We start from the raw sequence: 27,318 nt of genomic DNA on the forward strand, positions 1-27,318 counted from the left end.
TAAAAGTGAATTTGCAGGGATAGACAGGGTCACACAAATCCACCCATTAGATTATTACATTTTCAATATGACATTGATACCCTACCTTTCCATATTAGTTTTTTATGAGAAGTTATAGACCGCTTGCTCATAAAAAATAACCAAGTGGTGAACAAAATGCACAGATGCATAACAACCCTCAGTAAAACAGTATCATGCAACATACAAGATTTCTTCACTATGTCATCCACAGGCAAAACTAATAACAGTTTAGTTGACGGAAGCATTAAGTAGAAAAGTATTTGGTAGGCTTCTGAAAGAGAAAATGGAAGGTGCCTGATTGTCAGTAGAACGTAATCCCACAAAGCTGCTGTGACCACAGTGAAGGTTCTGTCACTGCAGAAATTGCCCTCTTTGTCCTTGTCTATCACCAGGATGACATTTCAACTTAATTCTTCTTGAGTGTTTTTTGTTTTGTTTTTTGAGGTTTGTTTTTTTTTTGCAACTCTTAGGCATGTTCTGAATTCACTTCATGTATGTACAGTGTGTACTGTGAACAGGGCAGCCTAGATTTGCCCCCTGGCTTGGCATGGAGCTTGAACAGCGCATTGGGAACCCACTGTCATTGGGCACTGGACACATCTCTCCCAGCCTAATCCAATGGAAACTCTTCCAGCATCAAATCAGAAGATGAGCAAATTGCTGCTTTCTTGTAGAACTGGCTCGTCTCTTCCACAAAGTGTTCAGCCCCTAAGGAACAGTCTGGGATCAGCTCACTGGACTCTCAGTCTATGCATGGCTTCGCCAATAACAGGACATTCTGCCTTACATGCAGCCTGTGGTTTAGAAAGGTACCCTCTCCTCACACAATCAAAACAAAATGTTTCAGCTGCAGCAGAAGCAATGCTTATAAGCTGGAAGCAAACATCCTGTTGTGCCATTGAATTTAACCACCTCTGACAAGAGTGCGCTTGTGCTGCTCCTGTTCTAGCTGCAGAAGTTTGTTTCTCAGCAGAGACACATAGTCTTCAGAAGCATCTCTTTAAAGTCCTTCATTTTGAACAGTCCCTTCTTGATCTTCCCAATGTTCTTCCGGGGGGCTTCTGGGGTTTTAGAAATCTTCTCTTGCAACCTGTTGGACTTTTGTAGTGATTGCCATGTCAAGATTGCTCACAATGTAACACTCATCCAGTTATGGTTTCAAATTGGGAGACTGTGTTGAAATTCCTGCATCGCAGGGCGTTGGGCTAGATGACTCTCAGGGTCCCTTCCAACCCTACAATTCTATGATCCTCATATGCTTGCATCCCAAAGGATTGTGACTTCACAGCTGTGCCTACCATTCCTCTGATGGGACTTTCACAATGTCGACATTATTTCAGCCCCACTCTGGCAGTGTAACTTGTTCATAGTCAACACCTGAGCTAGCTTATTGAGTAATTCCAGTGCTTTCTCTGATTCCCCAGCTTTGTCACTGAAGATAATATAATACAAGAGTCAACAGTGTTTCAAATATTACCAACAATTCAAGCTGTGCCTCACTTTAGCCTTGTTCTGTCTAAAATTCTAGGCACACTTGTGAGTATGTCCCATTGAACTCAATGGGAAAGGGATGTAGCTCAGTGGGAGAACATCAGTTTTGCATGCTGAAGTAATAATAATAATAATTTATTATTTATACCCCGCCCATCTGGCTGGGTTTCCCCAGGTTGTAGCTTTGATCCCTGGCATCTCCAGGTAGGGCTTTGAAAGATTCCTTGCCTGAAACCTTGGGGAGCCACTGCCAGCCTGCGTAAGCTAGATGGACCAAAGGGCTGACTATCTGATATAAGGCAGCTTCCTATGTTCCAGTGTGACTCCTAAGTGCTTAGGGTTGCATTTGTCTCCCAAACATGAAGGGAACTATAATTATTCTTTTAACCATCATCCCCATTCCTGCCATGTAGCCTTCTCTCACTTCACTGCTCACTGCTCATGAAATGTTTATGCTACAGTTAAGAGCTCGATCCTATATACCGGTACATGTGGAAATTAGTTTCCACCTCCGTATCCTGGCAACCTGGCCATCCTTCGCAGAGATAGGCAAGCCAAAACGCATTTATTTATTTCTAACATTTATAGCCCAAACTCCAGTGGCAATTGGCATAGGAATTCTGCATAGGCCAGGCTTAACTGTGTGTTGTTGTTTTTAAAAGGGGAAGGCATCTCATTTGTGAAATAAGTTCCTTGTTGCGGCACGATGCGTGTCAGCTAAAATTTAAATTATTTGACACGTCTTCTCTTGTACAAATACTCTGGTTTGAATTTGATTCTTGTCAGAGGCTTCAGATGTGCACTTCGTAGTGGGGGACCAGTTTTCCGATGCACACATCTGATACATAAGCACACTCAAACCCTTGCACTATTATTTATTACTGATATTCCACCTTTCCTCCAAGAAGCTGGAATATACATGGCTCCCTCCCTGAGAGGCAGGTTAGGCCGAGAGACAGATGAGCCCAAGGTAACCCAGTGAGCATCATGACTGAATGAGGATTTAAACCCTGGTCTCCCAGGCTCTCGTCCAACATTTCTAACCACTACACCATGCTGCCGTGACTGCATTATGAAGCTCACACCATAATAACATTGGTTGGTTTGTAAGGTGCTCCTCTTTAAACACAGCAGTTAACCTGTGTCCCAAAAATGTGCTGAAAACGTCCGCCTTATACCTTCCCGTCTTTTAGCAGGAATTGTTTTCAGCTTGCCTTGTTCCCTGTTTTGCCTCATTGACGGACTGCATTTCCCATGAGGCGCTAACTTAAGCAAAAAAAATTCCCCACCATAATTCCGCCTTATCGCGCAGGGGTTTCTGGGTATCGTAGTTTCGTCAGCGAACTGTAGGCATCCAGAGAGCGCGTTGACGAGACTACATTTCCCATGCTGCACTGCTCCCTTCCTCCGTCAGAGACTGCCTTGTCGTCAGTCCCCTTCCCCGCACCCAGCCACCCACCCCTAACGAGAAAGAGACAGCTGGTTCAGTCCGGTCCCCAAGTGCGGGAGCTGCTGCGGTGTTTGGAATTGGCGGTAAGGGATCCTCTGCGGAAAGTACCATTGTGAACGCTGCCGGGGGAGGGGGGGGCGGAGGCTCGTGCGTTACAGTCTCTACCCCGAGGGTGGAGAACAGGATGCAAAACTGCTGGGTTTCTAGCAAGGAAGAAGCGGGTTAGGAGGGAGACGACTGGGAGGGAGCCGCGATTGTCATTGGGTTCCCTTCTCAGCATAGGGAGGAGCCTGGTGGGCTGGTAAATGGAGGTGGCGTTGGGGAGCCAGGATTCCTTGGATCTCCGGAAGGGAAGACAGCAGGAGGTTTTAGAGGAGACAGGTGGGGTTGGGAATCCTGGGTCCTCTTCAGTCAAGAGGGTAGCGCGTGTTGCTTTGAGTTTGGGGCGGGCCATGATGATGAGCGTTTAAACTCCTATAATCTATGGGGAGGACTTCTGGGTAGATCTTTGGGTTAACGACTCCTGGTCGCCCAGTGTGTCTGATCCCTTGGAGTGGGTGGGAAATTTATGGGGCCAAAGTGCCAGGATTATTTTCCTGTGATCCATTCACCTCTGGTGCCCTCTGTTATTTATTTTTTTGCACCCCTGTTTCTCCCGTTCCCTGGTTTTCTTAGTCCCCATCCCCACCCCATGCTGCTGCAGCAGCCACCACTGTTACTGCGAGCATTCAGATTGTAAGCTCATTGGGGCACTTAGTTGCTGCTGCTGATTGGCTTGCTCCATAAAGCACCATGCTCGTAGGTGGTGCTATAAACAGTTCCCCTAATGACAGGGATCTGGGTTGGATTGGAGCCTAGAGAATTGAAGTCATTGACTCCCAGCCCTGAGTCCAGTAGGTTAAAGCAAGGGGACTCCAGGGAGAAAAGTCTGCAGCTGCTGGCATGGGCTGGCTCTGTTCCTTCGTTCTTTGCCATTGAAACCAAGACCTAGGACATTGTGATAGGCTGAGGCTGGCATCCAAGATGTTCTGTGTTGCTCCTTTCCCCTTAGCCTGCTGCGACCTGGGAATGTAAACACTGGACTTGGCAAGGGAGGGATGATTGTTCTAAAACTCTTGGCACGAGGCAGCAGTTCCTACAAATGAATGCTCAAAAAAGGCATAAAAATGAGGTGCGGTGGAAAGTCAATATTCAGGAAGGATCTACCCCCTGCGTCACTTTTCTTCACAAAGGCAGAGAACTTCTCCTCTCTCTTTTTAGCTTATGTTCTATAATGTACCATGTTCCAATGGTATAAAATATTATGCTGAGAGGTGAAAGATAAATCTAGATAATATATAAAGAGCTTAGAGCATCTAAGTACTTCAGATCCATTTGGAGAGTCTGGTTGTTTGAGAGAGTATGTTTCTAAAACAAAGGCATTTTGTTAGCTGCCTCAAATACCTCCTTTTTCTGACAGAAAGGCGGGAGATAAATATTTTGAATGATCAAGGAAGGAGTCTGGTGCATTGCTTTAAAGTTGTTGGGATTGGCAGTCAAAGTAGTTGAAGAGCCCCTGAATTAATTCAGTGAGTTTTCAGTCTGTGTCTTGGGAGAACCCTGGGGTTTACTTATCTGGGATTCCTCAGTGAGATAGTTGGTAAAGAGAAGATGAGGTCAGTGCGGCAGTGGATGAATTTTTCCAAGTAAAATCAAAGTATGCAAAAGCAAAAAAAACCTGCTGGGTGACAGTATGGTCTTTCAATTCGAAAAGAGTCAAATAGATTAATATAAAAAGGATTAGAACTACCCAAATAATGTAGAAACTTATTTATGCCTGCAACTACAGTTGCAAGAATGTTATTTGCCAAAAGTGGAAGGATGAAGAGGTCCTGACAAAATAAGATTGGATACAGAAACTAATGGAGCATGCAGAAATGGCAAAACTTACCGGAAGAATAAGAAATCAAGACAACAAACTTTTTAGAAAGGAATGGAAGTGGCTTATTGAGTATTTACAAACAAACTGTAAACAGATCAAGACACTAGCAGGATTATGGTAAAAACCTGCTGCTTTAAATATATATATGAGATATATATGAGAATAGACAATTAAAATAATAAGTTAAGGCAGTTTGGAGTATGCAGGAAAGGACGAAAATAAATGTAAGGAACCGCAGAAAGAGGAGGAAGGGAGTCGAAACTGAAAATGTTAAAACTTGGTTAAATAATTGTAATGTATATAAATGAAAATTATAATTTATTTATTTTTTAAAAAGAGACCGTTGGTAAAGATGCATGGATTTCCCTGAAAGACACTTTGCCTAGGACAGCTGGCCTAAAATGTGCAGCCACATGACAATTCTGGGCATGCTCTCAACTCCCGAGGGACGGCAATGAGGTCTAACAGGCCTGGTCTTTGTGTTTCAGAATGTTGTCCCCTCTGGAATCCTCCACAGTTCACGGAGGTCCTATAGTAGACACACAGAAGTTCTTTGACAGACAAGTGGAAATAAGTCCCCACGAAACAGAAACTTTGAAAGCCACTGATAGATGCCTCAGTTTTCCATAAAGGTCTAATGGATCAGGGGCCAAATCCCCCCCCCCCCCGCTGAGTCTTGGAGAGATAGTATATCTTGGTCTCAGTTTACGGCAGTTAGAATAATGGAGCTGCAAAGATGAAAGACAGATTGGTTTTAAAACATTCTGCCTAAGTGAAAGTAATCACTAGTTAAATAATGACTAGCATGTAAATAGCTCACCTTAATCTGTTAGTAAAGAGTAGCCTGTTAACCTTTTCTTTTAAATAACTGGCTGGTATAGCAAGGTGGCCAGAAGCAGATTTTGAAAATCAGGGGTAGCTGCTCAGCTGAGGGTACCCTATGTAGGGGACTTGATGGAAGTTGGGGTGGGGGTTGGGGGTGGGGGATGGAAATGAAATCAGATCCAGACTTGGTGCTTTTGCAGTGAGAAGTTCATAAGCAAGAAAAAGGGCGAGAGCCATGCGGGTATCCGAAATGCACTCTGAACATGATATTTGAAATTTATGGTCCTTTTATAATGTTCATCATGATAATTGACATTTATATGCCACCTTTTTCTGCATAATGCTTGGAAAATCTATACTGGTATTCCTCGCAACTGGTTGGTGAAGTAGACTAAAAATTATTCTTGGATAGACTGAGATGGGGTGGTTTAGGCTTCTTGTTTAAACTGAGATTTGAACCAGTAATTCAGAGCTAGCAGCCTCAGTGTCCCCACACTGTGACTTCAGTAACAAGCATTTAGTGACAATTAGCGACAGCTTTAGTTGTCAATATAATGCTTCCAGAAATGTCTCTTTAAGTCTCTTACTGGGTAGAGATAGTTGCCTTCCTGGAGTTCTTGTTCGTAGACGAATAATAAATCTGAGTATTAGGATGCAGTATTGCATATTGCCTGAACACTTGAAAACAGGTTTGGGGGGAACCTGGTGTCCAGCTCTCCTCTGTTCCAGGGAGCGCTAGCGGCCATGGAGTTGTTCCTTCTATTTGGACAGCTCACGATGACAAGTTAATTGAAAGTGAAACGTCGAGAGGGAGGCAGCTTCTTTTATAACGCGCGCGCGCGCGCGCTCCCCCCCCCCCCCCCCGCTTTCTTTTCCGAGCAAAATCTCGACTGTTGATTGGCTACCCAGTTTGTAGACAGACTTCGCGGTGTGCTGTGTGCAGGCATGCGTGGTGCATGAGTGCGGCGCGTGGTGAGATCCGCACGTCGCGATCTCGGGGCGTTCTTGAAGTTGTCTGCGCGTTCCGGAACCTGCAAGATCTCTGGCATCTCTCTTGTTTGCGCGGCGCTGCTCCGTTTCCTCCCCCCCCCCCCGCCCTTGCAGATTTCAGCTGCTTGGGGTGAAATGAGGTCGGAGCCGGAGGGCGGGGCCAGCCTGGCTGCTGTGCGCGTGCACACTTGGCCCGGATTAAAAGAGGGCAGCGGCTGCTTCTCCTCCTCCTCCTCCTTTTGCTCCTCCTCGTCGTCTTCTTCTTTGTGGCGTTGCATCGCCCGTGGGATCCGGGGAGCGCCATATGGAAAAGGACCCCGAGCTGCTTGAGCAGGAGGTGGGTGCTTGTGTTCCGGAGACCCGCCCCCCCCCGGTGCTCCTTCCTCCCCTCCCCCGGGAATGAGTCCAGGCTTATGCTTCCGGGAGCCCGCAAGGCCTCCTCGCCCAGTTTCCCGGAGCTGGAAATGGAACCCAGGTGTCCCGGGGCTCCCGGACCCTCTTGTTTGAAGCCCCAGAGAACCCAGGAGTCCTGGCGTCCTGTGGCCCAATTCCTAGGGCCGCTGCTTCCAAGCTGGCTTATGCAGCCTTCTCTCTCTTTCTGCCAACCCCTTTCCCTTCCTCTTTGCCACCAGCAAAAACAGCCCGTTATCCACCTGGCTCAGCGCTGCCCGCACTGTCTGCCAGCGGTTTTCAGACAGGGGAGCTGCCCCCAGCCCTTGTCTGGAGATGCTGGGGATTCGAACCTGTGGCCTTGGAAAAAGTGGATGCCACAACACCTTTCCTCTGCGGTATTTCCACCGCAGGCTGCATGTGGTCCTTGGTTACCCCACCCCACCTTTCTGTTGTTTCCCCTGCAAATAAAATTTCCCTGAGCATTAAAGGGTATCAGGCAGAAGAGGAGGCTGCAACCCTGTCATGCTAGCTTTCTATGTGCAGGGAGTTTGTTTGTATAGAGGAGCCCCCACACTCGCTTGAAGGCTCAGATCCAGGTTGAGGACATCTGAGAGATCAGCCTAGGTTGGGGCAGGGCTGTTCAGCAATGTTGCCTTCTCCCCTGCCCACCTTCCAACCTTGTTTTCCTGCTTGATTTTATGTATTAAATATTATTCATCACCCCACCCCAGTTTGAACTCCACAACCTTTTGTCTCCATTTCATGTCTGCATTTTTCCTGGCATATTTCTCAAGAGCCATAAATCATACTGGCATGGCCTGCGCTAAATGGGCACAGAAGGCATTTTTTTGTGGTAGCTCATGAAGGTGTATCGAGTGGTCGGAGCAGGGAGAACTAATGCGTCAGAGTGGTGTAATGGTTAGAGTGTTGGACTAGGTTAGGGCCTGGGAGACCAGGGTTCAAGTCCCCACTCAGCTGTGAAACTCACTAGGGTGACCTTGGGCCAGTTGCAGTCTGTCAGCCTGACCCACTTCAGAGGGTTCTTGTGAGGATAAAATGGGGAGGGGGAGAAGCATGCTTGGTTCCTTGAACTGATTGGAGAAAATGCAGGCTTGAAATGTAGTAACAAATAACGTCTGCATGCCTGGGTAGCACAGGCTAGTGGTTACACAGTGAGGGAGCTGGAAGCAAAAACTCAGAGCTTCCCTGAGGAAGTAGGGAGTGAGGCCCAGACAGACTTACCTGACACCTTCTCTGTAGTCATTTTGTCCTTTTAAATCTGTGGCCTTAAAAGAGTCTTAAAAATTTTTAGCCACCACTTGTATATTTATACTTGTGCCGTGAACTAGTTTCAGGTCCCTCTATGCCGATACATTTTTATATGGAGTGTTATTGCTGTTTTATGGCTTGTGTTTTAAAACATGTTTACGTTTGTTGAGTGACTAAATAACAGAGTTACTGAGAAGCTGATTTAAATATCATAAGTATATTCCCTTCAGTCTCTGTCAACCTCGCACAATCCTGCTGTTTTGGACTACAACTCCTATCAGCCCCAGCCAGTGCTGATGGGATTTGTAGTCCAAAACAGTTGGAGAGCACCAGGTTGGCAAAGGATGAAGGAAGTAAAAAAATCCAGAAGAAGGATGCCATGGATCCCTTGCTTCTGCCATCTTTCACTTGCTCTTTCCAGGTCTGGGTCAGCCGTGTAGCTTTTCCTGTGACAATCCTGACATCACACAAAAATTGTAGGCAGTTTCGTTGGTCCATTAGTAGGAAAATTAAATCAGAAGCTATAATCAGGTATTATACTTGCTGACTACCACATTAGACCTAAAAAAAAGTAGGTCCAGCTAAAATGTCACACAGCAGGGAAAAAGTTTTCTAGATGTTTCTTTCAGGATGGATGCTAATTGGAAGCCCAGAGTCTGTTAAGTCCTACGGTGAAGTGCAGGGGGAACTGTGCAGATTTGATGAGATGAGCCTCTGCTAGGTGCTAATGAATTTGTTGGTGATGATAGGTGTTTGCCACCGGTTTACTGGGTCTGTTCTATGGGTGTTATTGTATGGCTTCTGCTGCAGTATATTGTTCATTTTCTGATGTTTATGCTATGCTTAAAATTTTCCAAGTTGCTTAGAGATTCCTTTGTAGCAAGTAACTAATCAATTGAGTAAATTAAGAATAGCCAAAAGAACAGATTTCAGGTTGTATCAAAGAAGCCATAATGGCTGTTCCTCCCCCCACCTTATTATTATTATTATTATTATTATTATTATTATTATTATTATTAATTAAATACAACGTATTTCAGCTGCTTGGTTCTACCGCCATCACTAATCAGATTAATTCTGCTCCTGGAGACCTGTGTAGAGAGAAATGTGTTTAGATTGGCAAATCTGGAGGTTAATTTGCAGTAGTGCACTAGGTCAGGCATAGGGAGTTTAGGCATCTCTTATCAGACGCCTCTTCACATTTACACCCTTTCCCTAAGGCACACTCCTTACCAACTCCGCTGCAAGTGTGTGTACATGAGAGTTTTGTGTGGTTGAATTGTATCGTATGGTCGAAAGGCATCCATTGCTCCACCCACTTTTCCACCTGGAATGCAGTGGTGGTTCACAATGGAATTGGACCGAAATAACTCTCCATTCCCACTGTAAGCCTTTGCAAGGTCTCATTTTTATGGTTATTACTGTGGTTGGTTCTTGCCCGGATCAACTACCAGAAGCAATTCTCCCCTTGTGAATCAGTTTGCTATCCCAACAGTAAATGGCTCGAAAGCTTCTCTTCTGCAATCCACTGTCTTTATGATAACTGGATCTCTCCGCTGCTTCTATCCCTCCCAGATGGAAACGGAGCTATCTGCCCCTGTAGAACAAGGAAGCTGGCATAAGATAACCAAGTTTACTTGAGGTAAGTAGGGTCTCTGTGGGATCTCTTCCAGGTTTTCTTTGGTGTTTTAATGGGATATTATTTCCTGTTTCTAAGGAGCTAACGTTTAAGCCTTGAGTTAATAAAACTAGCTGTGAACCCAGGGATATTGGACTCTGTGGCGTTAAGTGAACAGGGGGAGGGCAGAGAAATATGTCTGTCTGTCACCCGGGGAGAGAGGGTGCTGATTCAGTGTTTGGATGACGACAGGCCGGCTGTGGCAGACATGGCATTTGTGGCATGCTTGGAGCACGTGGCCTCATAATTGGAAGGCTTCTCAGAATGTTCCGGCATTCCATGTGGCTCTTAGCTGTCAGATGATTGGACGAAAGGGAAAACCGCCTCTTGGCGAGAGAAAGACGATCCTCTTCTTGCACACTTCCGCATTTGAAATCCAGCTGGAGTTGTCAGAGCAGGGAGGACAGTGTGTGTGTGTGTGTGTGTGTGTCTAGATTCAGGTAGGTAGCCGTGTTGATCTGACACAGTCGAAATATGTAAAAAAAAATTAAAAATTGTCCAGTAGCACTTAGAGACCAACTAAGTTTGTTCTTAGTATAAGCTTTTGTGCATGCACACTTCTTCAGATATTTATGTCCGTCCTAACAACGTCCCCGCCTATTTTCCTGCCCTCATCTTGAAAGATGGCGGGGGGATACACACATTAGATCTTTGAAATGAGCTGGAATCCCCTTTTGGTGGCTTCACACACACTGCGTTCATCCCCTCAGCAACTTGCACATGCAAATGGGAGCTGTCAAACGTTAGAGTAGGCCTTCCAGATGTTGCTGAACTACAGAGGCATGGCTGATGGGAGTTGTAGTTTATCAACAGCTTTAGGGAGGTTCCCCACACCTCTCCTAGTGCCTCCTAGAGAGCCAGTGTGGTGGTGTGGTTAGGAGCGGTAGGCTCGTAATCTGGTGAACCGGGTTCACGTCTCCGCTCCTCCACATGCAGCTGCTGGGCGAACCTGGGCCAGTCACACTTCTCTGAAGTCTCTCAGCCTCACTCACCTCACAGAGTGTTTGTTGTGTGGGAGGAAGGGAAAGGAGAATGTTAGCCGCTTTGAGACTCCTTAAAGGGAGTGAAAGGCGGGATATCAAATCCAAACTCCTCCTCTTAGACAGCAGGTTTCATTTCACCTCCCCACAGATGTAATGCTGTTTTCAGTGGAGCCAAGTTAAGTCCAGCCAGTTTGGTAATGAAGCCGAGTTGTGGACTAGGCCAATTGGGCATGCATGAGAGATAGCAGTGCCCAAATCTGGGGGAAACGCCCCTGTAACTTGTAATCTTAGGATAAGGTTACCAGACATCCCCGTTTCCCAGGGACAGTCCCCGGATTTACAAATAAGTCCCCTGACAAAATCCACTGAATTCAACTGAAGCTGAAAAGTGCCCCCAGATTCATTGAAAAAAATCTGGTAACCTTATTTTAGGAGTAAGTATTATTGCTAAGGTGAGGGAAGGGGGTGTGTGGATCCGTATCATTCAAGGAGCAAACTAATATTGGTACTGGCGGCATGAACCCAAGCATCCTGGCTTAATATGCCCTTGGCTATCGGGCTGCCTTAACTTCCTACCCTGTTTATTATATATGTTATGACTTTCTTCTCTAGCTGCCTCATTGTAGTAACCATAGATACGGCACATCTTTCTTGTTTGCTTCTTACCCTCCTGCAGCACCCCAGAAGCTGCTCATATAATCTAGTGCCCTTGACTGGAAAGTTGGGCCCACATTTTTAGGGTTTCAGAAGAGCACGGGGCAAACTTGCTGTGCCCCTGTTCACTTTGGTGGGGTGTTTTCAGGGCAGCTTCCCAGTGGATGAAGTCCAATGAGTCAGATTTATGCCGACTCATTTATAGATCTTTCTGACTTATGCCTACTTATTTATAGATCTTTCTTTCTATGCCTCTTTGCTGCGCTGGATGGCAGCCAAAGTTTGCTATGCGAGGCAGACTCTTGGCTGCCTCTATGGTCATAAGGAAAGCCTACTGGATCAAGCCAGTGGCCCATCTAGACAGGCATCTTGTTCTCACAGTGGCGGCTAATGGGAGACCAGCGGGCAGAAACCATTCTCACAAGAGCATTCTTCCTTCTTGTGGGTTCCAGCCACTGGTATTCTGAAGCATACTGCATCCGACTATGGAGTACAGTCGTACCTTGGTTGTCGAACACCCTGGAACTTGGACGTTTTGGCTCCCGAACAATCAGAACCCGGAAGTGACTGTTCCCGTTTCCGAACGTTCTTTTGGAACCCGAATGTCTGACGGGGCTTCCAATTGGCTGCAGGAGCTTCCTGCAGCCAATCAGAAGCCGTGATTTGGAAGTCGAACAGACTTCCGGAACAGATTCCATTCGACTTCCAAGGTATGGCTGTATAGCCAACATAGCTAGTAGCTAAACATTTCAGGAAATAGAAGCCATCAGGGGGTGGTGAGTGGGAGATGCCATAGGAATCTGAGAATTGCATCTCTGGGCAATTCAATTCCCAGAAATGGAAAGAAGATTAAAGTCCCTACCAGAGAAGAATGGCAGATTTAAGTTGATGGATTATGCTGAAATGGCTAAAATGACTGGTAGAATCAGAAATCAGAAAGACCAAAATTTTAATAAGGAATGGGGAAATTTTATAATTTATTTTAAAAACCATTGTAAACAGCTAAAATCGTTGGTAGGAATGGAATAACACTTGTAGTTTAACGGTGAATTTTTGGACATAATGGAGATGTAAAAGATTATCATAAAAGATGCAGGAGGAAATGATTAGCAATTGGACAAAGGGGAGGTGGGAAGTCCAGGAGGTTCTTTGGAATCTTGTTTTTATGTTGTATGTTGGATATGTGATTTTAACATTTTAATCTGAAAAACCAAATAAATATTTTTTTTAAAAAAAGGAATCTGAGAATTGACCTGGGTCAGATCAGTGCACTATTGAATTTAACAATTCTGGCCTCAGCCAGATGTCTCAAAGAACTTCACAACTGGAGTGGAAATGCATTTGGAGACTTTCTGTCTCTGTGTCTGTCTGCCTCCCTCTCTCTTTTGCACAGAGTAAAGCTGTATTCAAACGTGTGTGTACAGACACATACTGGAGAGGGGGAGAGATTGCAAGGTACACAAGAGCCAAGGTACAACAGCTGGCAGGCCACAGGTTCACCATCCCTGGCCTCGCAGGTGATCTATTTTAGTATGTTTGTATTTAGTAAATGAACCTTAAAGACCAAACAAGCCAGGAAATTGCCGAGCTTGCCTAATACTGCATTAGACATTTGGCATCTGTTCACCGTTACTAATGAACTTGCGAGGGGGAGGCTGGAAAATAAAAGGCTGGAAAAGTTTCCTCTTCTCTAATCCCCTAGCACTGCCTTGTCTATCTTTCCGCCTCCAGGTTCCTACGGAAGAGAGAATGATGTGGAAGACATTGCTTATGTTGGAGCTGGGGGGAGCAGGGGGTCGGGCTCCCTGTGCTCTCCCCTCCTTCCCCTCGGTCCTGCGGTACCGGTCCTCTTCGGCCATTGACCAGCACCACGAACTGGCCCGCGAGCGATCCAAGACCGTTACCTCCTTCTACAACCAGTCGGCCATTGACGTCGCGGCCGAGAAGGTGAGCGCAAACATGGCCTCTGAACATGCTGTGCACACAGCAGAGGTGGCCGATGCTCCCGTTTTCTCAACCGCCGCCTCTCTGAGGACAGGTTTTGCCTCACCTTCCTAAAACTGTAGGCCAGGAGCCAGGAGCAGGTCTAGACTTTTCCACGCTTGTGCTCCTTGGCAGCAGAAGTTCTCCTCAAGAAAGGAGTGTTATATGAAGGACAGGTCTGAGCAGGTGGATTGCATTCCTTTGGTGCTGGTTTCAGGCCTAGTGGAAAAACAGATGGCCTTCAGCAGCCTGAGAAGGCTGTTGGTTTTGGCATGGCCAGTGCTGTTTTAGTGCTCACGGGGCAAGATGAGACGTGAGGGATGGGTGTGTGCATGTAGCAGAGAGTTCTCTGTGTTCATTTTCCCCCTCTGAAATCCCTCCAGCTATTGTTTTGAGCAGTATGATCCCTCAACCCGTTTTGCTAATCGCTACTGTTTAATGACTTCCCCTAACAACTTGGCAACGGCTCTGGAGAGGCAGTCCACAGTATGGGCTTTGGGGAGAAGAGAGGCCTAATCTTTTCCCGGCCGTCTGGAGCCTGCCCTGGGGAGAATGCTGGTTAATTAAATAAACTACCTGCCTGCCATTATACAGAGGCCTGGCAGGAGAAGTTCCTGATATGTCTCCTCGCAGTAACACATCTCCTGCTTAGGTTTAGACAAACTTCTTTATGAAGTTACAGTCATACCTCGGGTTACATACGCTTCAGGTTACAGACTCCGCTAACCCAGAAATAGTACCTCAGGTTAAAAACTTTGCTTCAGGATGAGAACAGAAATCGTGCTCTGGCAACGCAGCGGCAGCGGGAGGCCCCATTAGCTTAAGTGGTGCTTCAGGTTAAGAACAGTTTCAGGTTAAGAACGGACCTCCAGAACGAATTAAGTACTTAACCCAAGGTACCACTATACTTGCATAGGACTGCAGCGTCCTTGTTTTAGGTGTGGGGTTGGGAAAGAGGTGTCCTCACACGTTTCGAGGAACCACTTGCCAGTGTTAATTGCACCCTTTCCTTCCTTCCTCCCACCTTGGGCTTCCATGCATTTCTGCCAGGCACAAATGCAACGGGTGCAGCTTTCCCCCCTCGTTGCAGCTCTGTCCTGGGGGAGTGCTGCACTTATACATCCTCACAGCTCCTGAAAGTTGCATGTGCAGTGCCAGAGATGGCAACCACCATTTGCTTGATAACAAAGCAGTTCCTGTTAATAAGAAAACCAGTTCCACGTATTTGCTTATGAAGCAGGTCCTTTTTATTTTACTCCTGGCTGCTATGGTAATGGTGGCAGTGAGCCGTACAGGGAACTGAAGCCTAGCGACTTAAGACCCAAATATCTGAAAGGCTGCATTTGTTCTTGTCTGATTGTATCGCTGGAACAGCTGCCCTGGGATCATGTGATGAAGAGCTGGTAAGAAATTTTAGACACGAATGAACGAATACTGGGAATCCTGCTCCCCAGTGATAAACAGTGTTTATGGTTGGTCTATGAGGGCGAGAGGGAATTATAGAAGATTGGAAGGTTAGCCATTACAACCAGAGTCAGTTGTTTTCTCAGCAGGAAGTAAGATGGGTCCAATTTGTAGTGCTCTCTGTTCAAGTGAGAGCGTATTGGATATGTGGGAAACCTCTGGTCTTCCAGATGTTGCTGAACTATGGCTTCCATCATCCCTGGCTGTTGGCTTCCTGGGTCTGATGGGAGTTGTAGTTCAGCAACATCTGGAGGGCCAAAAGTTGCCCATCTCTGGTGTGTGGAGAGGGCATCCTTAAGAAGCCATGAGCTCAGGGGGGAAACTGCCCTTCGTACCACAGAAGAGGAAGGCATTAAGTAATGATAGACGGTATTTTTGTGGCTGGCAATGCTCAATGCTGGTGCTGTTCTGCCTGACCTCACGAGGGCTCTCTGGAGCCTTTTTGAACACTTGTTTCCTCTTCTCTCTTCCCAGCCCTCTGTGAGGTTGACGCCGACCACCATGTTGTATTCTGGACGGTCCCAAGATGGGAGCCACCTGCTGGTAGGTGTGAGATTAACGTCTGTCCTCAAATCGTCAGAGCTACAGGTTGACTCCTGGATACCAGCCCCATTCTTTCCCTTCACTACTCTTAATTGCTTAGGCCTTAGCACTGCATCATCCCCTTCTCATTTTCAACTCTGCAAAGTCCTGTCTTCTAGACTCACTTTCTATGGGCAGGATGTTAGTTTTGTAGTGGACATAACAAGGAATCCCACTATGCCCATTGGCAGAGGAATCCCTGCTTCCCCATTGCTTCTCTGGGGACAGGAGGCTTCTTTCTAGGTCTGCATCAGCCCAAGCAACTAGGAAGCCCACAATATCTCCAGAGCCAGTTTTGGCTCAGAGCAGGATCTCTACCCCCACTTCTCCAGGAGATGAAAACCTGTAGCTGCAACACCATAACTCAGTAGCTGTTGTCTCCCTGAATGCCTTTAGGGGGGGAACTGGCTTGTAACCTCTGCACACTCCATTTTGAAGGAATGAGGATTCCTTCATTGTAGACTTAATTGGGCCCAAACTACCTTAAGCTGCTCAGCTAATGTAATGCCCCCTGAAATGAAGACCACCGCATGAAACTGTCTCTTTGAGGCTGCCTGGCTGCACATAACCACATTGGTCAATTTGTGGCACTCTGGTGGCCTGAAGAGCCCAAAAGAACAGGGCCGGCCCTATCCTTAGGCAGAGTGAGATGGAACATAGATACATAGGAACCTGCCTTATACCAAGACAGGCCATTGGCCCATGTAGCTTAGTATTGTATTCTCTGCCCTGATTGGCAGCAGCTCTGCAGGGTTTCAGGCAAGGCTCCCTCCCAGCCCTGCTTGGAGATGCCAGAGATTGAGCCCAATACCTTCTGCACGCGAAGCAAAGCCGCCTCACCCATCATTCTAATACAAGCTACATTGCAGGTCATGGGAGAGAACCCAGCTCCTCTCTCCTTCTGGAAACTTCAATCCACTAACATGTCCTTGTGCTCTGTTACAGAAAAGCGCCCGCTACCTGCACCACGAACTCCCCGTCCGCATTGCTCATCGCATCAAAGGCTTTCGGAGTCTTCCCTTCATTATTGGGTGCAACCCCACCATCCTTCATGTGGTAGGTGCCTGGCAGGAAAGCGCCTGAAACAGCCTCTGCCACAGCTGGCTGGGGCTGAAGGGAGTTTGAAACATCTGGAGGGCACCAGGTTGGCAGGGGCTGACCGAAAGAGATGGCTGAAATAATAATTGATAATTGATAATAATTTATTTGTACCCTGCCCATCTGGCTGAGTTCCCCCAACCACTCTGGGCAGCTCCCAGTCGAGTGTTAAAAACAATACAGCATTAAATATTAAAAACTTCCCTAAAGAGGGCTGCCTTCAGATGTCTTTTAAAGATAAAATAGCTGCTTATTGCCTTCACATCTGAAGGGAGGGCGTTCACAGGGCGGGCGCCACTACCGAGAAGTAGTGATAACTGAGGGATAGTTTCGAAACCTCATAGAATCTCAGATTTGGAAGGGACCCTGAGGGTCATCCAGTCCATCCCCTTGGAATGCAGGAATCTCAACTGAAGCATCCAGGACTGAGGACCTCTGCTTGAAAACCTCCAAGGGAAGGAGAGTCCACAACCTCCTGAGGGAGACCATTCCACTATTGAACAGCTCTTACCGTCAGAAAGTTCTTCCTGATGTTTAGTCAGAATCTCCTTTCTTGTAACTTGAAGCCTTTGGTTCAGGTTCCAACCTCTGGAGCAGGAGGAAACAAGTTTGCTCCATGTGACAGGCCTTGAGATACCAGGACAGCTGGCATTCAAATAACAGAAAATAAAAGTGCATAATCATGACCAGTTTTATCCTTTTACCACAGCATGCATCTTAGTTCTCCGCCTTTGAATTAATTGTTCACCAAGGTGGTTTAAAACAAATTGCAGCAATGCAAAAGAGAATAAACAGATACTCCACACAGATGACCCAGCAGCTTTTAGGCCTTTCCTCTCAATGGGTGGAGCCAAATGGAACTTCCTTTCACCTCATCAGTCTTAGGGCACCTAGCAAAAGAGCATAAGAACTGCTTGGCTGGTTCAGTCTAAGGGCCCATCTTTGCCTATGGGAAGCCTGCAAGCATACTGCCTCCACAGTGGAGATATGAATAGCCTTTCCCTTCATGGATTTGTCTAATCTGCTTTCGAAGCCACCCAGTGCCCCATATCGCACCCCACCCTGGAGTATGGGCTCCTAGCACCTCTGGCTTTTAACCTTTTTAGATCCCACACCCTTATCAGAAGCTAGCAGGGGGATTCAGGGCCTTGGTGTCAAATCTGTTTTGTGGCCTGTGCCTCTCTCCTTGACTCGCTTCTGTCTTCTTCTTCTTTCAGCACGAGCTTTACATCCGAGCGTTCCAGAAACTGAGCGAATTTCCCCCGGTAAGCATGTGCTCCGTCTTTGAATGCAGAAGTTGCTAAACATGTCCCGAGTCCTATTGAGTCGGCCACATTTAATAGAACAGCGGTGTGAATGGTGACTGGAGCATACAGGGATGTTGACCTTGTTCTTTTCCCAAATATATTTTACTGGTTTTGTACAATAAAGTCAATAGGAACAAACAAACTTTAACAGGCCTTGTGTATGTCATGGCTATAAACAAAGGGGCACGGTATTGCTTTCAACTCAGGAAGCTCCCGTTTTTATTTATTCGTCAAAGTGGCTTGCAGTATTGTGTCAAGGTGCTATTATGGAAGGGATGGGAAATCTCAGGCCCAGAGTCCAATGTGGCCCTCCATGTCTCTCTATGTGGCCCTCTGCATTCTCCATAAGCTTGGTGGCCCTGTCCTTGAATGCCTCTTGCTTGCCTGGGTAGAGAGATGTACACATAGGAAACTTCAGGGGTTGTGTGGCTGGACTGCCAGCTACTAGAGTCTAATCCAGGCATCCCCAAACTCGGCCCTTTAGACGTTTTTGGGACTACAATCCCCATCATCCTTGACCACTGGTCCTGTTAGCTAGGGATGATGGGAGTTGTAGTCTCAAAACATCTGGAGGGCTGAGTTTGGGGATGCCTGGTCTAATCTGTTGCTCCACCCACCACTGGCAGCTATTTCCAGAAGGCTGAAAAACGGTTTCCCATCCCTGCTCTGTAGGGTGATAAATAAGGGGCTGCTGGTTCTGGGGTGCGTGGGATGAAATGGCTGACTCCTGCCTGCTTCTGCTCACCTCCCTCCCCAAGTTCCGTCTCTTTTTGATGCACACTCTCCCTCTCCTCTGTCTCTTCTCTGCTTTACAGATCAAGGACCAAGAGTCGGAGGCCCAGTATTGCAAACTGGTCCGGCAGCTCCTAGACGACCACAAGGACGTGGTGACGTTGCTGGCCGAGGGCTTGCGGGAATGTCGGAAGCACATACAGGTACCGCTTTCCTAGTCCGTTTGGGTAACTTGGGTCAACCTGTCTGCCGCTCAAGATCCCCACAACATGCTTGGGAGGAAGAAAGACTTGGAAAAGTAGGGTTGGTGGGTTTGACCAGGGCAACATTTCTGGGAAGAGGGTGGGTTTTTAAGAGGAGAGTGCAGACTCCTGAGATGTTTACCCAGGCCTGCTATAGATCCTCAGCCCAGCCTGGTCCTTGTCACCTCATCACTTTCCAGGGGGGATAAAAATCAATGTTGTTGTTTTTTAAATCAAAATTGGTGGGGGGGGGGTTAATCATATTTTTATTATTTAAATTGGATTTTTAAAATAAAATGCTTATGGAGGAAAAATCTTTCTAAAGATAGTTTTCTATTTAAGTTACATTATAGTCCAAAGGGTATTCATCAGGAAATAAGGATTTGTTTTAAGTTTTTCATGTGTGCTAAAACTCAGTCTAAGGTGTGTGGGTTTTTTTTTAAAAAACCTGTTTAACCACATCAGTTAACAAACATGGATACATATGCTATAATGTTATGGTTTTAGTTAAATATATTGTTAAGGAAATGATTATTTTTCTCCTTGCAACAAAGTACAGCAGAAAAGTTGTCCAAATATAAATAGTTAATTCATTAAACCTTACAATAATTTCATAATTATCTATGTATTTCTAATAGTATAACCAAATCAGTATTTTTTTGTATAACACTGAAAATGACTCTGATAATTTATTGTTTCAAAAATGAAACCTTCATCTGGTTGTAAATATTAAGATTATACCAGCAAGAATGAGTCTTTCATTAAAGAAAAAAGAAAAAAGATTTAAATCAAGTCTTACTGACTAGTGATTTAAATCGATTTAATTTAAATCAAATCCACCCTGGCCCCTTCAGTGTCATCCTTCGAACTGCAGTTGATTTGCACTAAGCAGAGGATGTGGTAAGTGGTTAGTCTGTCTTCACATGTCACACACACACACACACACACACACACACACACACACACCTGTGCATCTTCACGTGTCCCCTTCCCTCAGACTTTTTCCTGGACAGGTTTCAAACAGTGGTGTCCAAACTTTTTTCAAAGAGGGCCAGATTTGATGAAGTGAAGGACCGTGAGGGCCAACCAAAGGGCCAACCAAAGTTGTTCACCATTTTTTAGGATTGAAGTTGCTGAGCTTTTTTATGATTTTACCCCAAAGCTGTGGAGTTGTTTTTTTACGGTTGAAGTTGCTGAGGGGTTTTTAGGATTTTACCCCAGAAAATAAACTGCCAAAGGAGGACCCCAAAACAGACTTTGGACATGCCTGTACAGTGGTACCTCAGGTTACATATGCTTCAGGTTACATACGCTTCAGGTTACAGACTCTGCTAACCAATAAATAGTACCTTGGGTTAAGAACTTTGTTTCAGGATGAGAACAGAAATCGTGTTTTGGTGGCGCGGCAGCAGCAGGAGACCCCATTAGCTAAAGTGGTGCTTCAGGTTAAGAACAGTTTCAGGTTAAGAATGGACCTCCGGAATGAATTAAGTACTTAACCCGAGGTACCACTGTATGGGGCAACCGCTTGTGAGGGCCGCTTTACAGATGGTGAGCTTTTCCTGTTCCTTTCTCAGGATGAGAAGCTGATCCGTTCTTTCCTGGACAAGACCCTCACCTCTCGCCTGGGCATCCGGATGTTGGCCATTCATCATCTTTCCTTGCATGAAGACAAGGTACAACTTTTCTTCTTACTTGAACAGGACATAGATTTCGTGAACAGCTGTGTGACCAGAGAGGGAGAGACCCAGAATTGATACTTAACATTTGGTGCCCTCTGCATTTCCCGTGCATGTGAACGTATGTAGCTGCCTTATAGCAACCCATACATAACCCATACATAACACTGCCTCATCTAATGCTGTTTTTGCTCCTATAACCCGCAACAGCTCTTCGGGGCCTTGGGTAAGAGATTTCCCCCCTGGCCCTGTTTTCTAAGACATCTTTTGAGTAACTAGAGATGGCACAGATTGGACTGGAGGCTTTCTGCTTTCAAAACATGAAGGAAAATCATTAAGTGGTCTGCCCTCGTCTGTTTTCCAGTGGTCCATGCAGGAAAAGTTTAGAAACCGTTATTCTAGGTTTTAAGCCTACATTGAAATGTCACCCTCTCCTTCTCTCATCTTCCTGCAGCCAGACTTCGTTGGGATCATCTGCACTCGCTTGTCTCCAAAGAAAATAATTGAGAAATGGGTAGATTTTGCCAGGTACTCAGTTCTGTTGATTATTTCAAATCATCCTGTTATCATACTGGCTATGTGTGTGCAGCAGTCTAGGGCTCCCTCTCATGGCCATATTCTGTGGCTCCATCTTCCTCATTCTGCTGCATTTCTTTCTGACGGTTTAACTTTTTCCCCATTGCTTTTTTTTTTTTTAATGAAAGCCAATTAATTGTGGCAATAATGCAATGTAATAATCTTTAAAAAAAAATTAATATGGGTTTTCTATTTTTAATAGGATTTTTATTAAATTCTCTGTTTTACCATTTCAGATAAACATTTTACACACTTAAGATATCAATCTTCTTTTTCCATTGTTCATTTTGCATATCTTATATCCCTGCATATTTTACAAAAACTATACCAATCGGTTTTCCATTATTGCATCCATCAAAACTTATTTACGCTGTTGAATATATCTTAATGCTGTCAGCATTTTCAGCTGTACACAGTTTTCCCCCCATATCTTCAATATAACCTTTCCAACCTCTTTAAACGTATGTTCTTCTTGTTCTCTTATTCTGTATGTTAAGCCTGCAAGCTATGCATATTCTGTCAACTTAAGTTGCCAATCTTTTTTGGTTGGGACCTCGCTCGTTTTCCATTTTTGGGCTAACAAAACACGGGCCGCTGTTGTTGCATACATAAATAACCTTATTTTTTAATATTGGCTTTAAAAGTTGCTTGAAACGTAAAATATGTAAATGAATTACAAATAGTCAGCTGTTAGGATTGCTAGGCAGGAAGCTTTGCTGTAGTTGCAAACAAACATAAGTGGTAAAGCTCAGCATCCCACATCAGTTGCCCTGATCCCTAAGGCCTTGTGGCTTTCCCCTCCTGCGTAATAATCTGAATTTAAGATGGGACTCACAGGGATGGAGGCCAAACAGATACAGGAAGAGAGCTGGGCCCTAGAAGCTCCCCAGGGTCATTTGTGAGTGCCAAGTTATGCTCACATAGAGCATAGCCCTAAGGGCTTATCCCCCAACCTTCTTGAGTGTTGAGGTCTGCCACCCTCAAAAGTTCTTGGGGGGAGGGGATTATGGCCCAAGGTTGAGGGGTTTTTTTGGGTACCACTCCCTCCCCACAGAGGTGTGTCTCCGGCATCTTCATTGTACAGCATTTGCCATATGACAAAGAGGCACATCTTAACCCTGGTCTTTGAAACTGAGGGTATTTTTGTTTCTTAGGAACCACTTTTGTGGCTTAAATTATCATGCTCGGTTCCATTTGGGAACAGTTCACTTGTTCTTATAACTGTAATGGATATTTGTCCTTTATGTAACTCTATATTATATTGTTGTGACCTTCTGGGGAGGGACAGGTAGGAAATCCCATTAAATCAGCCTTCCTCAACCTGTGGGTCCCCAGATGTTGTTGGACTACAACTCCCATCACCCCTAGCTAGCAAGGCCAGAGCTCAGGGATGATGGGAGTTGTAGTCCAACAACATCTGGGGACCCACAGGTTGAGAACCGCTGCATTAAATCAACGCATGTAGGGCACAGGAATGGGGATAGAGACTGTGCTTGGTGCCTGCAGCTTCACTCAAATGCAGCTTGCTCCCAGGGAAGCCACCAGCAGTGGAGTCTGCACTTAATCCTGCTTCCGTATTTCCTTGCAGGCGCTTGTGTGAACATAAGTACGGGAACGCGCCTCGGGTGCGGATCAATGGCCATGTGGCCGCCCGCTTCCCTTTCATCCCGATGCCTCTTGACTACATCCTTCCAGAGCTGCTCAAGAATGCCATGAGGTGCGCCATTTATCCTCCTCTTTGTAGCCCAGGATGAGACACAGGCTAGAATCTGCAAGGGAGATGGCTTTTTGGGCCTTCCACCTCCCTGAGATTTTCTGATAAGGTGGCATGTAAATACCTATATGAATAATGAAATACAAAAGCCCATAGCACTGATTCACTCCCTTTTTTATAGGGCCAATCTGCTGCAAAGCCTATCTCAAAAGTTGCTTGTTTCATTTTGAAAGGAATAGATCAACCTTACTCAAGCTTGGTGTTCTCCTGATGTTGTTGGACTACAACTCCCATCAGTCCTGGCTGGTGAGTCACGGATGATGGGAGCTGTAGCCTGAAGGACACTGGGTTGGGTTGGGTTGGAATACATAAACACAGAGGGGTGAAACTATTGGTTACAACCTTTGGTCCCTGGATGTTGCTGGACTACAACTCCCATCATCCCTGACCCAAAGTTGACAAACGCTGGCTTTAAAAAGTGACCATTTAGTGGGGTGGGAGAGCTGGAAACAATACCAAGATATTTCACATCTGGCAACCCTTTGGTTTCAGATAGTACATGAGTAGGTAAAGATAAAGGGACCCCTGACCATTAGGTCCAGTCGTGACCAACTCTGGGGTTGCGGCGCTCATCTTGCTTTATTGGCCGAGGGAGCCAGCGTAGAGCTTCCGGGTCATGTGGCCAGCATGACTAAGCCGCTTCTGGCGAGCCAGAGCAGTGCACGGAAACACTGTTTACCTTCCCACCAAAGCGGTACCTATTTATCTACTTGCACTTTGACGTGCTTTCGAACTGCTAGGTTGGCAGGAGCAGGGACCGAGCAACAGGAGCTCACCCCGTCGCAGGGATTTGAACCGCCGACCTTCTGATCGGCAAGCCCTAGGCTCTGTGGTTTAACCCACAGCGCCACCTGCGTCCCTTTAGTACATGGGTAGACAAGTCTAAAAAGCCCAGGACGCAAATTTTCACAGCCCTATAGCAACTGGTGGCTCATTTACCAGAAGTAATGTATTTAGCTTTAATTCTGGAAGCATACACTCAATTCTGACCAACGTTCCTGACTCTAATTGGGTGAAGGAATTTGCAGAGAGGAGAGGGGCTTGTGGCCAGCGGCTGCAGAAGTTAAGGAAGGCAGGATTTGGTGTGCTGATTGGGAATATTCTACCAAATCTTTGGCAATGAGGATAGGTTTGCAAGACTTTGTGAATGGAGAGAGCTTCATCCCAAGTGGGAAAGGGTGTAGGGGTCCTGCTTAGGTAGGACGCAGACTTACTCCCTTGCCATTCCCTTCCTTTCAGAGCCACGATGGAGTCTCACTTGGATACCCCTTATAATGTGCCAGACATCATCATCACCATTGCCAACAATGACATTGACCTGATCATACGGTACGGTTTGCTAGGGAAGCCTCTTCAGTTTCTCCCCTTTCCTAGAGGTTTTAGGCCACCACCCATTTCCGCCATCTTGGTGGGAACTTGGCAACAGCGGCCAAATACCAGGGACCCTTGAAAATCTGTGGGGGTCCTCCCATTGAGGCGGACAACTTGAGATGATCTTCCTCTTGATGGGGAGGGACGGGCGTTGGCAGGTGAAAGGGACTAAAGCATCTTGAGAACCTTAATGTGTGGCTCCTTAACGCCACACTCCTCTTTCTCCCGGCAGGATTTCAGACCGAGGCGCCGGAATTCCTCATGACCACGTTGAGAAGGTGACAGATTACCACTTCACCACAGCAGAAGCGAGCGCCCAGGACCCCCGCATGAACACCCTCTTTGGGAACATGGTGGAAATGGGGAACAGCGCCCAGTCGGGACCCATGCATGGGTGAGAACAAAGGAGGGGGGGACAGAAGGGGCAAATGGGATTTCCAGCAGCTGCTGCACAAAGGGTTTTTCCTTAGGGAGGAAAGAATGATACATATCTAGGAAGAAAACACCAGTCAATCTGCAGACATCATGAGTACTAAAAATAGAAACTGAAGAGGAACCTAAAGCACTTTCTGCTTTGGGTGCCTTTGGGTGGAAGTATGGAACAGAAATGTAGTAAATAGATAAATACTTGTGGCACTAATTGGACCAGGTTTTCTTTCAAACTTCTTTCCACCTTGGGGGCTGGAGAACCTGGGGGCTTCCAAGGTGATACTGGGCTCCAACTCGCATCAGGCATGGTCAAGCATGGCCAATAGAAAAGGATGATGGGATTTGTAGTCTAGGAACATCTAGGAGACCATGGGTTCCCCATCGTTGACCTAGAAGCTTGCCATTTGAAGGAGGGGGGAAAAAGAGGAACAATAATGAAATTCTCAAAATGCAAAATTTAGTGTTTTTTACACGTAGTGCAGCAGCAGATCACGCAGGGCCCTGGCAAAAAAAGATGTATTATTAAAAACGCAATTGTCACAAGATATTCTGGCCTTTTTGTAGCTTTCCTCAAGCGGCAGCTCTCCCTGAAATGTCTCCCCCTTTCAAAAAATCATGTGGCGAAAGCATTCTGTGGAATGAAAGCTACATAGACTAAGACTTAACTACCATATAAATGTGTTGCAGAGTGTTCCTTCCAGACCCCCCCCCCCAGTCAACTGAAGCTTGCTCTCCCTTCAAAATTGGCTGTGGAACTAAGGACTCCTCTGTCTGTCTGTCTGTCCTGTCTCTCTCTAGGTTTGGATTTGGACTACCGACGTCCCGTGCTTATGCGGAGTATCTGGGTGGCTCCCTGACCCTCCAGTCTATGCAGGGGATTGGCACCGATGTGTACCTGCGCCTCAAGCACATTGATGGCAAAGAGGAGAGCTTCCGCATCTAAAGATCCCCTCTCTCTCGTGTGGGCTGAACCTTCCTTGGCTGCAGGAGGAAGTTTCAGCACATGACACCAAACCTAATTTCCCATGGATGTGCTTGTTCTCCTATGGATTCCTACGAATGTGCTATGCTATCCTACTGAAGCTGAGAAAATAGTTGAGGTAGTTTCCTTCTTCCTGTCCAATTGCAGATGGGACGTCATCCACTTACTGCTGGTTATTCCAGTCCTTTCGGGATGGGTGGGCGTGCTCTGTGGTTAACCACAGATTTCTCGAATCCAGATCTACTGGGACAGCCTGTGGACATCGTTCATCCTCACCCCTTTGAGAACTTCTAAAGCCGTCATACAACTGTTGTACACAGCCAGCTCATCCAGGCTCTTGTACGGCCTAATTTTTCTCTGTTTCTTTTCGTGGATACAAAGATTGGGTGAGCCGGAAGCTTTTACTGTCGCATGTACTGATTCTCGTTTGGCCCTCTCGGGCCGTTCTCGAACTCACAGGAAAGACTTTCCTTCCAGCGCCCGGCACCAAAAGAAAACCCCCCTTCCTTCTGCTGGGGGAGGAGGAGTTTCTATTGCACACTCTTTGGGGGAACCAAAAGCAAGACAGCAGTCTTCCGCCAGGGAAGGATTTCTCCGTTGCACAAGCACCAAAAACACCCCCTTCGCCTTGAGAGGAAAAGACTTTCACAACACCAAGTTGGCACCTTTGCCGCAATTGGTGTGGGATTCCAGAATGTTCTTCCCCTTCACTGCACAATGATGTATTATTTCCGTCCTCCCTCTCTCCACTCGATCTTTCCGTTACCATCAACTTTTTTTAAAAAAAAAAAAAATCAGGCATCAGGATGAAGGGTTTCCCTCTGCCCTCACCACTGTGTTAGAGGGATTTTTATTTTATTTTTTGCTGTGATACTCCAATAAAAAAGTGCAAATTCCCAAGTCTAGCGAACACTGTGTAATCTCCATGGTCTAGCCTGTTTGCCTTGTTAATAAAGTAGGACTGAATATCCATCAAATCTTGTATTTAACAGTGGTGGGAGAAATAACGCTGCAGACAGAGGATACAAAGGCAACGTATTCCTTTGAATAAACATGACCAGGGATAGCCAACTACTTCCAGGACGTAGAAAAGCAGAACACTTCGTTTCATAGCTGGAAGAGAGGAAGTTAAACTTCTGCACATGGGCAAAGGCAGGATTTTTTTTGGAGGGGAGAACCTCAAGTTATCCATGTACAGTGGTACCCCGCAAGACGAATGCCTCGCAAGACGGAAAACCCGCAAGACGAAAGGGTTTTCTGTTTCGGAGGCGCTTCGCAAGACGAATTTCCCTATGGGCTTGCTTTGCAAGACGAAAGCCCATAGGGAAATCTCCGGGGACCTGTTTTAAATTGCTGGCGGTCGGGAGCAAAGACTTTCACCCACAGCCGGCCTTCAGAAGAGGTCCTGGACCTCTTCTGAAGGC

General features: G+C 46.2%; 1 protein-coding gene across 3 annotated transcripts; it reads left to right on the forward strand.

Annotated features, from left to right (window-relative positions):
• The first annotated feature begins 2,910 nt into the window (after positions 1-2,910).
• On the forward strand, positions 2,911-26,794 carry BCKDK (branched chain keto acid dehydrogenase kinase). Of its 3 annotated transcripts, none has more exons than XM_028704160.2 (13): positions 2,911-3,045; positions 9,936-10,002; positions 13,407-13,622; positions 15,597-15,665; positions 16,650-16,760; positions 18,020-18,067; positions 18,925-19,044; positions 20,661-20,759; positions 21,217-21,290; positions 22,927-23,055; positions 24,352-24,441; positions 24,716-24,877; positions 25,711-26,794. In XM_028704160.2, exons 3-13 carry the CDS (start codon positions 13,425-13,427, stop codon positions 25,853-25,855), a joined length of 1,245 nt encoding a protein of 414 aa, XP_028559993.2. In that variant the 5' UTR covers positions 2,911-3,045; positions 9,936-10,002; positions 13,407-13,424; the 3' UTR covers positions 25,856-26,794. The 3 variants fall into 3 exon arrangements, with proteins under 3 accessions (XP_028559993.2, XP_028559996.2, XP_028559995.2); XM_028704163.2 differs by lacking the exon at positions 2,911-3,045 and adding an exon at positions 3,285-3,343; XM_028704162.2 differs by lacking the exon at positions 2,911-3,045 and adding an exon at positions 6,823-7,035.
• The last annotated feature ends 524 nt before the right edge of the window (positions 26,795-27,318 follow it).

This window comes from Podarcis muralis, chromosome 13 (genome assembly GCF_964188315.1).
Source record: "Podarcis muralis chromosome 13, rPodMur119.hap1.1, whole genome shotgun sequence".
NCBI lineage: Eukaryota > Metazoa > Chordata > Lepidosauria > Squamata > Lacertidae > Podarcis > Podarcis muralis.